At 42.2% G+C, this 13,747-nt stretch overlaps 1 protein-coding gene across 6 annotated transcripts in view; it reads right to left on the bottom strand.

The window, feature by feature from the left end:
• Positions 1 to 624: 624 nt before the first annotated feature.
• TXNRD1 (thioredoxin reductase 1) overlaps positions 625 to 13,747 on the bottom strand; it is a 138,532-nt gene continuing 125,409 nt past the window's right edge. For all 6 annotated transcript variants that reach the window (XM_025402671.1, XM_025402673.1, XM_025402677.1 and 3 more), the window contains 2 exons: positions 11,934 to 12,068; positions 625 to 2,562 (listed from right to left, as the gene is read on the bottom strand). In XM_025402671.1, the coding sequence (XP_025258456.1) occupies positions 2,500 to 2,562; positions 11,934 to 12,068 (198 nt within the window). In that variant the 3' untranslated portion in view covers positions 625 to 2,499. The remainder of the gene's footprint in view (positions 2,563 to 11,933; positions 12,069 to 13,747) is intronic.

The raw sequence follows: 13,747 nt of genomic DNA, 5'->3' as shown, positions 1-13,747 counted from the left end.
ATGAATGGGAGGCTGCACTGGGTAACTAAGAGGTTAGGCCTTTGAAGTCACAGACCCAACTCAGGCCTCAAAAACGTGATGCATTATTAACTGGCTGTGTAATCCTAAGAAAGTGACTCATACTTCTAAGCCTGTTTCTCCATCTATAAATGGGTACAAAAGCACCTTCTCTAAAAGGATTGTTGTAAGGATTACATCACCCAGGGTGTGTCAAGCACAGTGCCTGCATGCGTCGCAGTAAACACTCATTTAGCTGTTATTATTAGCACACAGCAACTACTTACCACAGAAAGGAAGTACAAACTGGGAAGGTTTTTGGTAAAGATTACATAAAAGAGGAGTTTCTGCTTAAAAAGTGATACCTAAGAAGATTAAGTGCATGTGAATGTAAAATCTGAACATGGTAATCAACATTTCTGTAAACATTTATTGACCATCTACGTGCCTGATACTGCCAGAAGATGGGAAATGGCAAGGAACTCATCAGTCTATCTATACTCAAATCAGCATAGCATCATTGGAGCCTACTCAGCAGCTAGTTCTTCAACACAATGTCAGAGATCTACTCAATACTCTTGGAAAGACTCCCAAGACCATCATTCAGTAAGAAGGCACACATGTGGATATTATTAACGCCTTTTAATGTTTCACATTGTTTTGTATTTTTCAGAAGATTTGTAACAAAAATACATGGAACTTAGTATATATTTCAACGAAATGGGTAAATACAGAATCTGAACAAGACAAGTCTATAAGATATAATCCTTCTTGTGGGGATAGAACATTCCACTCCACTAAGAAAAGAAAATCACAACATGATTAGGGCTGACTATCTCATACTGCCTACTGTGCTAATTTCAGACTGGTGAACTTGGAGGAAAAAAACAAATTAAAAATAAATAAATAAAACTGAATATGGTCAACTGCCTCAATTGCCCTCTCCTTTTCCCATTTCCTATTTCTTCGTAGAGCCAGATGAGATGAGGACGTGAGGCAGAGCCCTGGGGGGACGGTCAGGGGCTCTGCTGCCTAAATGCCAGGCAGATGCACGGGTTCCCTGAGGTGGCCCAGAAATGTACTTGGAAACAACCGCTCAGTGCTGTAACTGAGAAATACAAGTAGACAGAGGAGCAGGAATGAAAAAGGAGCTTCAAGAACTGCTGGCAGGAGGCCTGATGTCCACAGCACGTGTTCAAAACTCAACTTACAGTTAGAAAAGACAGCTGAAATAGAATCCTCAGCCAGTATATTGACAAACACATAACTGAGGCATTAATACCTCTTTATAATAACGCAAGTTGGAATGCTAACAAAGCATAAACACTTCTGCAAAAATTCCACAAGGCACAGTTGTTCATTCAACAGAAAAAGTCAAAACCACTTGGTTTTTAAATGAAAATCCTTCACATCCACCTGTGTTCAAAATAATAATAATAACTTATGATATTAATAACTTCCTTTAAAAAGCAATTACCACAAAAGATTTAAATCATAAGCATGAAAAGACTTATTTTCCTACTAATGTAGTCTTAGAAAGGAATAGATACCTAACACCATTATATGTTGTGTTTTTAGCATAAAAGGTAAAGCTACCGGAAAAACTTTTAAACAAGTTACGTGTTTTCCATTGCAAATGATCTCAGCTTGCTTAGACCAACACACAATAAACTAAAGACAGAAAGATATGTACTGTTTCTCTCCCATTTCTGGTGTATGTCTGCCTCCATGACAAATAATAGTGAGAATCATACTGTACTACCAAATGCCAGGCAATGGCTGGCCAGGTAGCCATTTCTCTTCCTAAACAGACCTTAAAATAATAATCATCCGTGATGTAGCACACAGAGGGGCAAACTTGGCTAGAGTCGATCGCAGATGTAGTTGTTTTGGGCATATATGAGAGAAGAAACTGCTGAGCAGGTCAGTAAAGAACAGTCCATTTCAGCGGCAGGACAGTTCTCTTTCCTGGGACAAGCCTACAAAGCCTCCAAGGGAGCCAAACTATCCCTTCCATGCAACAAGACACCTTGTATGGATACTCTAGCCATGACTTACTTTTGGACAAAGATCAACTGCTAACGTTTTTCATCTCTAATATCATTAACACCATGGAGAAAAAAGAAAAAAAATCAACATTAGAAAACTTGACAATGAGAATAAGAAAATCCACAAGGAAAAGTCATGCTAAAACTGATTTGACAGTTGTTCCATCACCGCCTGCCCCATGGGCTTGAGACTGGTGACTTCATGGATGCATCCCTTTGATGCCCTGCCAAATGTCAGCTTCAAGTCTGTCAGTGACCCCAGTGTGATGCTGCCTGCCTTCTATTCACCAACTCCTATCCAAAAGATCCAAGGGGGCCTTGGGCGGTGGTAAGCACAGGACATGCGGGTGCCGAGAGCCCAAGAACCCCCTAGAAAACTTCGCCTTGGATTTGGGCACGGAAACGAGTCAGTGGTTTGGAGTCTTGGCAACAGCATCCACACTGGGGCTTAACCTCAGCAGCCAGCCTGGAGGATGCTTGCCCCAGAGCGCTTGGTCACAGACAATGTTGTGAATACCTGCAGGGGAAGAGAAAGCACAACATCTTCAGATGCCTGAGCAAATGAGGTAACAGGGAACAGTTCAGATAACGCCATACGCATTAAAACTGTCTTAGGGGACTACCAAAATGAATAAAACAGAGAAGTAGTATGATCGAGGATATTTTCTATTTCTCCAGAGAATAAAAAGGGGAAGACATTTTAAAACCAAGGTGAAAGAGAAAAAAATTTAGGTTATATCTATTAAAGAATTTTGTTAGCATAGGGATGATTAAAACAAATCAGGTACCCCCAGTTGCTTGTCAACCCTCTAAAAGAAATTCACCATAGAATATTTTGGATATAAAGAAGGGTATAAAGTGCCCAGTTAGAGCCCCATGTGTGCCACCCTGATGGCCTTTTCCTCCTTTCCCTCCACCGAGTTGGTGCTTATCATTCCTAGGCATTTCTTCCTGCATTCTCTTGTGTTTTTTTAAGAAGCTTTACCTGCAAATGGCAAGATGATGTACATTCCTCTGTTACCCTGCTTTTTTGTATCCCATATGGATACAAATAGCTAATTCTTCCATTTTTTCACTGAATAGAGTTCGATTCAATCACTACAGTATAGAACAACACATACAGTCTAGTATATATAGTGTATATTGTAGTATTTAATTATTCAACTAGTGAATATGAATCACACATTCGGGCTCCTTCTGCTGGCCAGCCAAGCTGTTGCCAATGTGCTCTTTGCAATACAATGCTGTGACATTCCAGCGCATCTCCTTGCACACAGAGCTGAAGTAAAACTGCTGGGTCAGAGGGCAGGTGAACCAACCTATACTCTCATTTGCAGTGACTAACAAGTTCTCCTTGTTTCATATCCTTGCAAACATTTGTGTGACTTGACAGTTTCGGACAATTGTTACTTGTTACTGCTCAAGATTGCCTGTACATAAAAACAAAAATACTTGTGAATAAGGGTGAAGACAATTTTGTGTAAGGGAGGAACAATACTGAGAAAAATCTTGTCTGTTTTAGCTTCAGAGGGTGACAAAGCCTTTACTTCTCAAAAAAAATCCAGACCAAATACTAATGGCCAGTATCTTAAAAAGTTTTATAATACAAATGCATCAGAAAATATGGATAAATTCATACCCCCCCCCCCAAAAAACAATCATTATAAAAAGAAAGAGGCTCATCGTTGTTAGCAAAGATGTGCTAAAATCCTTGAAATAATTATCCTTTTTTTTTTTTTGGAGGCAGAGTCTCACTCTGTCACCCAGGCTGGAGTGCAGTGGCACAATCTTGGCTCACTGCAACCTCTGCCTCCCAGGTCCAAGCAATTCTCCTGCCTCAGTCTCGAGTAGCTGAGATTACAGGTGCCTGCCACCATGCCCGGATAATTTTTTGATTTTTAGTAGAGACAGGGTTTCACCACGTTGACCAGGCTGGTCTCAAACTCCTGACCTCAGGTGATCCACCCGCCTCAGCCTCCCAAAGTGCTGAGATTACAGGCATGAGCCACTGTGCTGGGCCAATAGTTATCCTTTTCACACTCATTATAGAAAAAACATTGACACTGAATTTTGCAACATTTTAATTAGCACTCTTATATGCAATGCTGGTGACATTGTAAACTAGTACAACTTCTTTGGAAAAGCAATAGAATTATTTTGTTTAAAAAAAATGTATGAGTACAGATGAGGACGGGGAAACAATACATGATCATAAAAATAGCTGTGTTAGAAAGGGGTATTAAGGGCGATTCAAACGTGCTTTCTTTTCCATTTTTAAAATGAGGAAAAGAATAGAGAGCCAAAGAAGACATTTAAACAAATTCCAGGCTTATCAATTTGCAAGCCTGGGTTCCATTTCTCAGAAACTGATTTAGAAATAGGACTTGTAGGAGATTTGGATACAAAACTAAATCCACCAAAATGAGCTCTTATCTGCTTTTTCTTATACTGATGTTGTTCTTATGTTAAAAAGATAGAGGAAGCCAAACTGCCATCAATGATCAGTCTAAAGAAAAAACTGGCCAGGCACCGTGGCTCACGCCTGCAATCCCAGCACTTTGGGAGGCCAAGGCAGGAGGATTGCTTGAGCCCAGGAGTTTGAGACCAGTCTGGGCAACATAATGCAACCCTGTCTCTCTCAAATATATATATATATAAGCTGGGAACAGTGGCATGTGCCTGTAGTCCCAGCTACTCAGGAGACTGAGGCAGGAACATTGCTCGAGCTTGAAAGGTCAAGGCTGCAGTGAGCTATCACACCACTGCACTCCAGTCTAGGTGACAAGAACCTGTCTCAAATAAATGAAAAAACCTGCTGAGGTCAACTTTGACAGAATTCATTCGTTCACAACTGTTTTAGAATTTTTATAAAAACATGTATTTTTAAAAAATGAGCAGAAGGGGCAGCCTCCGTGCCCTTCCATCCCAACACACAGGACTCGTACAAGGGTCAGGAACCGCTGGAAGCTTTCCACCTCACATACTCGTGTCTGTCCCCGCCACTTCTAGCCACAGAAGGCTCCCTCACTTTAGACTGGGATTATACTGACTATTAATTGAAAACAAAAAACACCAAAACTTTTAATATTTGACACTAAAATTCATTTTAAGACATTACAAAGAAGTATTTTCAAATGCTTTCCGCTTGAACTATTGTTCTTCTCCTCTACAAGTGAATTTGATTTGTTGAAATTACTACTCAAAGTTATGTGTAATCCGTTTCCTACTCAATGACTGCGGCTCAGGCGTTCAGAATAAATGACCACCAACCCCATCTCACACTGAATAAGGCAAACGCATTGCTAATACCCCAGGCGCTGAGAATCCCTCTCACAGGACTTCAGTCAAAACAAGAGTAGCCTCTCCTCTTACAGCAATTCCAGAATTCTAGTAATTCCCTTTGGAAATTACTTTGCTAAGGAATTTGTCAACTTTTGTAAGTAATTACTCCTCAGAGTCAAAGATTGCTCTCGACTGCCCAGGATTTTTACCAAAGTGAGTCACTGTGCCAGCCTACCACAGCTGGCCGTGGAGCTGTGGCTATTTTTGAGCACTCAGTTTAAAGCAGTACTCAGGACTGGTTTAAAAATTACTATTATTTCTAATTAATCCACTGGACTAACACTTGTGAAATTCACTGACAATGTACTGGGGAAATGAAATTTTAAAAGGCATGTAAAATTAAAACACCATGTTTATTATTAGATCAGTCACTGTCAAATTATTGTTAAAATTTCTAAACTTTCTTCTTCGTTTCTATCCTTCTCTCATTATGGACTAATAAACATTCTGTGGACCACATCTGAACAGCATTCCCTACAGGATATGTCTGGATGATAAAAACAGTGGGTCCAGTAGCAAATCCAATTACTATCCAACTCAGAACTCAGCATTTGGCAGAGAAAAGAGTTCCCTCTATGAACCCCTAATACCAAGTTTCACTCTTCCTAGATCAAGAAGCTTTAAAAAAACAAACAAACAAACAAAAACTTCCCTGGGATAAATGCCCAGTAAGGAGTGGGATTGCTGGATCATATGGTAGCTCTACTTATAGTTTTTTGAGGAACCTCCATACTGTTGTCCACAGTGACTGTGCTAGCTTACTCACAGAAGTAAAAAGAGCAGAGATTACTAAAGGCTGGGAAGGGTTGGGAGAAGCAGATAGGGAGAGATTTGTTAAAGGATATAAAATTATAGCCAGATAGAAGGAATATGTTCTATAGCATCTTAGGATAACTACGGTTAAACAATAATGCATACTTTCAAATAGCTAGAAGAAAGGATATGGAATGTTCTCAACACAAAGAAATGGTCAGTGTTTGAGATGACAGGCTAATTACCCTAATCTGATCACTATAAACTCTGTGTTTCAAAATATCACTATGTACCCCATAAATATGTACAATTATTGTGTCAGTTAAAAATAATTTTTTAAAATGTCCATAACTAGGAGTTTTAAGCCTTTGGTTTTTCAAAATCCAGTATCAAAGCAAGCAGTTCATAACCAGGGTTTAAAAAAAAAAAAAAATCACTGGAGCTTTTTCACAATATATATCCCTCTCCAACCCCCATTAAAAATACTGTCATGATGACCTTTCAGTCCAGCCACATCTTCTCCCCTTCCAAGCCGCAGCCACATCTTCTATAATATCCTGGGGAAAAAAGCAGCTAACAGGTGCAGCTATTCAGCATCTATTAAATGCCAGGAACTCTCCTACACACTTTACAGATTGCATTTTAATCAACCCTACAGTTAGATATTCTCTTATTTTGTTTTATTTATTTATTTATTTATTTTTTTCAGACAGAGTCTCGCTCCAGGCTGGAAGGCAGTGTCGTAATCTCGGCTCACTGCAACCTCCACCTCCCAGATTCAAGCAATTCTCATGCCTCAGCCTCCCGAGTAGCTGGGACTACAGGTACGTACAGGTACCGCACCAGGCCATTTTTGTATTTTTAGTAGAGACAAGGTTTTGCCGTATTGCCCAGGCTGGTCTCGAACTCCTGATCTCAGATGATTTGCCCACCTTGGCCTCCTAAAGTGCTGGGATTACAGGTGTGAGCCACTGAGACAGGCCATTTTACTCTTTTTTTTTTTTTTTTGAGACAAGGTCTTGCTGTAGCCCAGGCTGGAGAGAAGTGGCATGATCTTGGCTCAGTACAACCTCTGCCTCCTGGGTTCAAGTGATTCTTGTGCCTCACGTCTCCCACGCAGCTGGGATTATAGGCATATGCCACCATGCACAGTTAATTTTTCGTTATTTTTGGTAGAGATAGGGTTTCGCTATGTGGTCAGCCTGGTCTTAAACTCTGGGCTTCAAGTGATCCACTCGCCGCAGGCTCCCAAAGTGCTGGGATTATAGGAGTCAGCCACCACGCCTGGACTCTTATTTTATTTAATGTGGAAACCAAGCTTCTGAAAACCTGGGTGGTATGGCCAGGTCTCACTGAGAGGAATTTGCTGAGTGAGATTACAACCCCGGCCTGTGTGTCTCCACTACATCTGTGCTGCCACCAAGAATCAGTTCCATTTTAAATTCTATGCCAAATATGGTAGGACAGTCTGTGGAGATGCAGTATCACCCGCACAGTGTGGTGCTTTGGGGTCTGGACTGCCTGGGTTTGAATCCCAGCTCGGCCATGATCAGGCTGGGTAACCATGGGCAAGTTACTCAACCTCTTCGTCCTTGGCTTCCTCGTCTGTCAAACAGATATACTACCCCATCCACCACATGGGGTGCTCATAAGGACTAAGTTAGTCAACAGGCAGGGACACAGTACTCAGCACACAGCAGGCCCTCATACACATTAGTGGTCTCATCATCGCTGTCACGAGTCTGCTCTTGCTATTACCTCCTGTTGCAGGACACAAACCTGAGTGGTCTTCAGCTCTCCCTCTTCCCATTCCCAGCCAGTTGGCAAGTACTATCAACTCTACCCTCAAATACAACAGTGTCACTCCATTTCCACAGCCACGCCTCCGGCCACTATCATCTCCTCTCATCTACCTCACCAGCCACATAACTGGATCTGCCACTCCACTTGCCCGCTCAGTCCAGCTTCCATGGTGTAGCTGGAGGAATGTTTCTGAACAATGCACCTGACCATGTTACTCCCTGCTTTAGACCTTTTGGCTGAATCACAATGCCCCAAAGGCAGTCAAAATACCCTTCCTTAGTTTACAAGACCATCACTTACCCAGCTGTTTCTCTAGCATATATATATATATATATATAAAAAATAAATAAATATATATACACACACACACACACACTTTTTAACTCTCTAAGTTCTTTAAGCTATGGCAATATTGAGAGTCTTCTTCAGTTCCTTGAATGAGCCATCCTTTTTCCCACCCAGGCCTTTTGTACAGTGTTCTCTCACTAGCTAACGTCCACACATTCTTCTAGTCTTAGGTAAGAACTCCCTCCAGAATCATCCTGCCCCAACATCCTGTGATATTGTGAAATGATGAGAAATACATATTTGCTCTTCCATCCTGTCCCTGATTCCTGGCATGGGAGCTTCAAAAACCCAGGAATTTCCTGAGTGACACTAGTGAGATGAGCATTTTTTGCTATTCATAATGAGCCCCTTTCAACCACACCTGAGCTTATGCTAATGATGTGACTCTTGGTGGGGCCCTAGATAGCTTCAAGATGGCGGCTGGTTGCCAGAGGAACCAACCATGTCATCAGAGGTAGAATTTTTAGCCCCAGTTCTGGTCCCCTACATATGGGGAAGGAGCAGGAGATTGGGTACTTACGAATGGTCAATGATTAATCAATCATGCCTACATAATGGAACCTCTAGAAATACCTAAATGAGGGGTTTGGAGAACTTCCAGGTTGGTGAATATCGAGGTGCTGGGAAGGTGCCACACCTAGAGAGGACATGGAAGCTCTGTTGTCCCCTGCCTCCCCACAACCATCTTGCCCTGTGTATCTCTTCCAATTGGCTGTTCCTGAGTTGCAACCTTTATAATAAACAAGTAAATATAAGTGGCCGGGCGCGGTGGCTCAAGCCTGTAATCCCAGCACTTTGGGAGGCCGAGGCGGGTGGATCACGAGGTCAGGAGATCGAGACCATCCTGGCTAACATGGTGAAACCCCGTCTCTACTAAAAAAAAAAATACAAAAAACTAGCCGGGCGTGGTGGCGGGCGCCTGTAGTCCCAGCTACTCGGAGGCTGAGGCAGGAGAATGGCGTGAACCTGGGAGGCGGAGCTTGCAGTGAGCCGAGATCGCGCCACTGCACTCCAGCCTGGGTGACACAGCGCGAGACTCCGTCTCAAAAAAAAAAAAAAAAAAAAAAAAAAAGTAAATATAAGTAAAGTTTATTCCTGAGTTCTGTGAGCCATGCTAGCAATTTATCGTGGGAACCCCTTGACTTTATAGCTGGTAGGTCAGAAGTACAGGAGTCCTGGGCTTGACACTGGCCTCTGCAGTGGTGGCAGTCTTATGGGAATGAGCCCCTGTAGGATCTGATGCTAACTCCAGGCAGCTGGTATCAGAATTGAGTTATGTTATAGGTCACCCAGCTGGTGTCTAGAAAGCTGGAGAACTGGTTGTTCGTGTGAGCAAAACCCCCACACATCTGGGGTCAGAAGTGCTCTGTGAGTAAAAAAAACAAATCACAAGAATCCCTGAGCCAAAGACCACAAAGGTGGCACCCCGGTGCCTCCAGCACTTTAGATCTACCCTGATCCTAGGATCCGTCAGACGGAACTGTTAACTGGCACATCACCCAGCTGTCTCCTCTCCTCCTAAGCTTAGCTAAATCCCTGCTGCATCCCCAGTGTCCAGCACGGCACTGTGCACACAGCTTGACAAGTGTGTTCACAGAGTGCGATTTCACCCAATTTTTTATCTTGTTAATCAGTCAATAGCTTGGGGAAAACAAAAATATCAGAGTCCTATCAAAGCATCAGAAAATTCAGCCTCTGAGCTTCAACAACATAAGAGGACCAACAGATGGAGATGCACAGCCCCAAATGTGCCAGGCATACTAAGGAGAACAGGCCTTTGGCTGACCTCCCCACAGCCATGGGCTTTAGGAGACGTCCTGCATCCTTACTGCATCCTTCTGCCCAGCTGGCAGTCACCCTGCCAGATGCTGCTGTGCACGCTGCTGCTGGATTGCAGCACAACAGCCTCCTGAGGGGGTCAGAGGCCAGCACACAGCAATCTTTCTTTCAACAAGCCCACTGAGAGCTGAATTCAGACAAAAAATTAAGACACTCATATACAAAAGACAATAAAATTGTCTTTTCTTTCATCCCTATCAAAAATGGTTATTGAAGCTTGTGAGTATTTTGAAACAGCATCTACATTTTTAAATATACTCACTATTGTAGGTTGAATTGTGTCCCCATAACCCCAAAAGGCATGATCAAGTCCTAACCCCCAGTATTTGTGAATCTGGAAATAGGGTCTTTGCAGATGTAATCAAGTGAAAATGAGATCATGTTGGATTAGAGTGGACCCCAATCCAATGACTGGAGTTTCTTTATAAGAAAGAGGAGGGAAATTTGGACACAGACACACAGGGGATAAGGCTATGTGAAGAGGGAGGCAGAGATTAAAATGATACATCTGCAAGCTAAGGAACGCCAAGGATTGCCATTGCTACCAGAAGGCAAAGGAAGAGGCAAGGGAGGATTCTTCCCTAGTGCCTTTGGAGGGAGCTTGGCCCTGCTGACACCTTGAGTTTGGACTTCTAGCCTCCAGAACTGAGAGAGAGAAAATGTCTGCTATTTTTAAGCCACCCAGTTTGTGGTACTTTGTAACAGTAGCCCTGGGAAACTAATGTACTCAAGAAAGCAAAGTTAATTGGCTCCTTCCCAACACAGGCAGTTTGAGTCATTACACTAAATAAAAGATCTATCACACATTAAGGGCATTAATCAAGACTTCAGTTTTTATATTTTTTGAAGCTTAATTCTATTTCCATCACAAAAACAGAAGCTTTCTATAAATGAAAGAAATAAATGATGCTCTAATCTCTCAACATGTTAATATTTTAGGCTTATATCCCAGCCAGGTGCCTATTAATAGAGGATTCTTGATCACAGAGAAGACAAAGCAAAAGAAAGCTAAAACGTTTTTCCATGTCTTAAAGCTGACATTCCACATACTTAGCAATGAGTTCAGTTGTACAAAGGCAATCATGAACAGAGAGAACAACCAGTCATGGAGCTGCTGAATGAAATCTGGCAAGAACGTGCATGCGTGTGTGTGTGTGTTTGCAAGTGCAATGTACACCCTGGAAGCCACTGGCTACAACAGATAATCGCTGCAATTTTCAACTCCATATATAAGCTGGTATAGTATGACATGCCTCCTCCCACATCTTCCCAAGTTCTCCAATATAAACACATTTTTGGCTTACCATTCCTATGCAGTTAGGTATTACAATATTTAACTCTTGGATGATAACTGGCAGGGAAGAAACACTGACACCCAGAGGCCTAGATTGGTCAATTTCTAGTTCTACTGTCATTTGATCTTTGGAAAGCATCATTTTCAAATCTCATTCCCTGATACTGTAAGCTGAAGAGGCAGACAGTATCAATTAGCCTCAAGATAGCTGTGGAATAACTAAGATTGAAGCTCTTCCATTATTAACTGATTGCCATGAAAATAATTTAGAAGATATGATAAATAAAATAAGGCACAGCTCTATAACTCACTCTCATAATTTTTACCACTTAATGACATGACAAAAGCCTCCAGCTCATACCATGAGCAATCAATATTGAAAGATGAAAACTAATTTTTAGAGACAAGGCCCTCTTTTGAGGAATCATTATCAAACTCAGGGTCCTAGATCTGCCACGTATAAGCTGGGTGGTGTGCATTTTTAAACTCTGGAAGTATAGATGACCCACCTCTGCACAGACAGGGTGGATTCCAATTGTGCTGTCCAGCTGCTTTTTGGTCAGTCCACATTTGAGTGCAGCTGCGAAGCCTTGTGTAACTTCTCCAGCATTTGGACCCAGTACGTGAAAGCCCACAACACGTTCCTAAGGTAAAAAAAAAAAACAACAATAATGCAACTAAGCTGATTTTTCTCCCCTTCTCTTCCTACACAGTCTTAGAGCATTTCTCCAGTCTATTTCTTAAAAATGCAACTCAAAAATGAGCAGAGACTTTTTTTTTTTGAGATGGAGTATCGCTCTTGTTGCCCAGGCAGGAGTGCAATGGCAATGGTGTGATCTCCGCTCACTGCAACCTCCGCCTCCTGGATTCAAGCGATTCTCCTGCCTCAGCCTCAGCTGGGACCCTATAGGCACACACCACCATGCCCGCCTAATTTTTTTGTATTTTTAGTAGAGGTGGGTTTTGCCATGTTGGCCATGCTGGTCTCGAGCGCCTGATCTCAGGTGATCTACCCCCCTCAGCCTCCCAAAGTGCTGGGATTACAGGTGTGAGCCACCGCAACTGGAAAAACGGCCAGAGACTTTAATGACTGCTACTAGCTGCTATTTAGCCTAAAGACTCCCCAACATGAACCAAAACAGAGAGTATGATGTTCACTTCAGGCAGGAATGAAGGGACAAGAAACAGCTACAAGTGATTACTCATTTTATGAGAAAAAATACAAAAGGCAAAGATGCCTACAGGTCTTTAATCACCAAAATGTTCTGGAAAATATTACCAAAGGGCAGGGTGTCCTCACGTCCTGTATTTGATTATCTCAGCTCCACAGACACTATCTGTAATAGCTGGGACCCTTGAGAGTAGTCAATCAAATTAAAAAGTCATTTTGACTGGGCAGCATAGCTCAAGCCTGTGATCCCAGCACTTTGGGAGGCTGAGGGAGGAGAATCACCTGAGGCCAGGCATTCAAGACCAGCCTGGCAACATAGGGAGACTCTGTCTGTACAAAAAAATAATAATAATAAATAAAAATTAGCTGGGCACGGTGGCTCACGTCTGTAGTCCCAGATACTTGGGAGGCTGAGGTGGGAGAAATGCTTGAGCCCAGGAGGTGGAGGCAGCAGTGAGCTATGATCACACCACTGTACTCCATTGTGAGTGACAAAGACTCTGCCTCTAAAAAATAAAATAAAAATAAAAATTTAAAAGTAATTTAAAATAAGGTTTTGAGGATAAATAAATAGCACAAGATCACTGAAGTCTGAAAACATTTTTTGTTTTGTTTTTGATAGAGATGGGGTTTCGCCATGCTGCCTAGGCTGGTCCTGAACTTGTAAGCTTAAGCAGTTCACCCACCTCAGCCTCCCAAAGTGCTGGGATTATAGGCGTGAGCCACGGTGCCCGGCAAAGTCTGAAAACATTTTTAAAAGCAAAAGAAAAATGCCTGGCACTCTAAAATACCTGTGTAGAAATTATTTTGGATAAATTAGAAATGTCAAACTCTGGCTGCCTCTGCCAAAAGCAGAGAAATCTGATGCACTCTACTGTCAAGCTGACAGATTTTCAGCACCGACTCAGACTAGACTATCTAGTCTAATCTCGTCATAACAGATGAGGCAACTCAGGCTGTGGGGTACAGAGCTTGTCTAAGGTTCCATCACTCCCTGGAAACAATCAGGAGGTTGTTCTGCTGACAAAGGACTGTAATATATGGCATATTGTACTCTTACACATATTCACCCTGACAATTCAGGGTTTATGGTATGAATAAAGTGTATCTGCAGGAGGAACTACTAAAAAGCACTTAAAATAGATTTCCATG

This window comes from Theropithecus gelada, chromosome 11 (assembly GCF_003255815.1).
Source record: "Theropithecus gelada isolate Dixy chromosome 11, Tgel_1.0, whole genome shotgun sequence".
In the NCBI taxonomy this organism is placed as follows: domain Eukaryota; kingdom Metazoa; phylum Chordata; class Mammalia; order Primates; family Cercopithecidae; genus Theropithecus; species Theropithecus gelada.
This window is presented reverse-complemented; position numbering and strand designations above follow the sequence as displayed.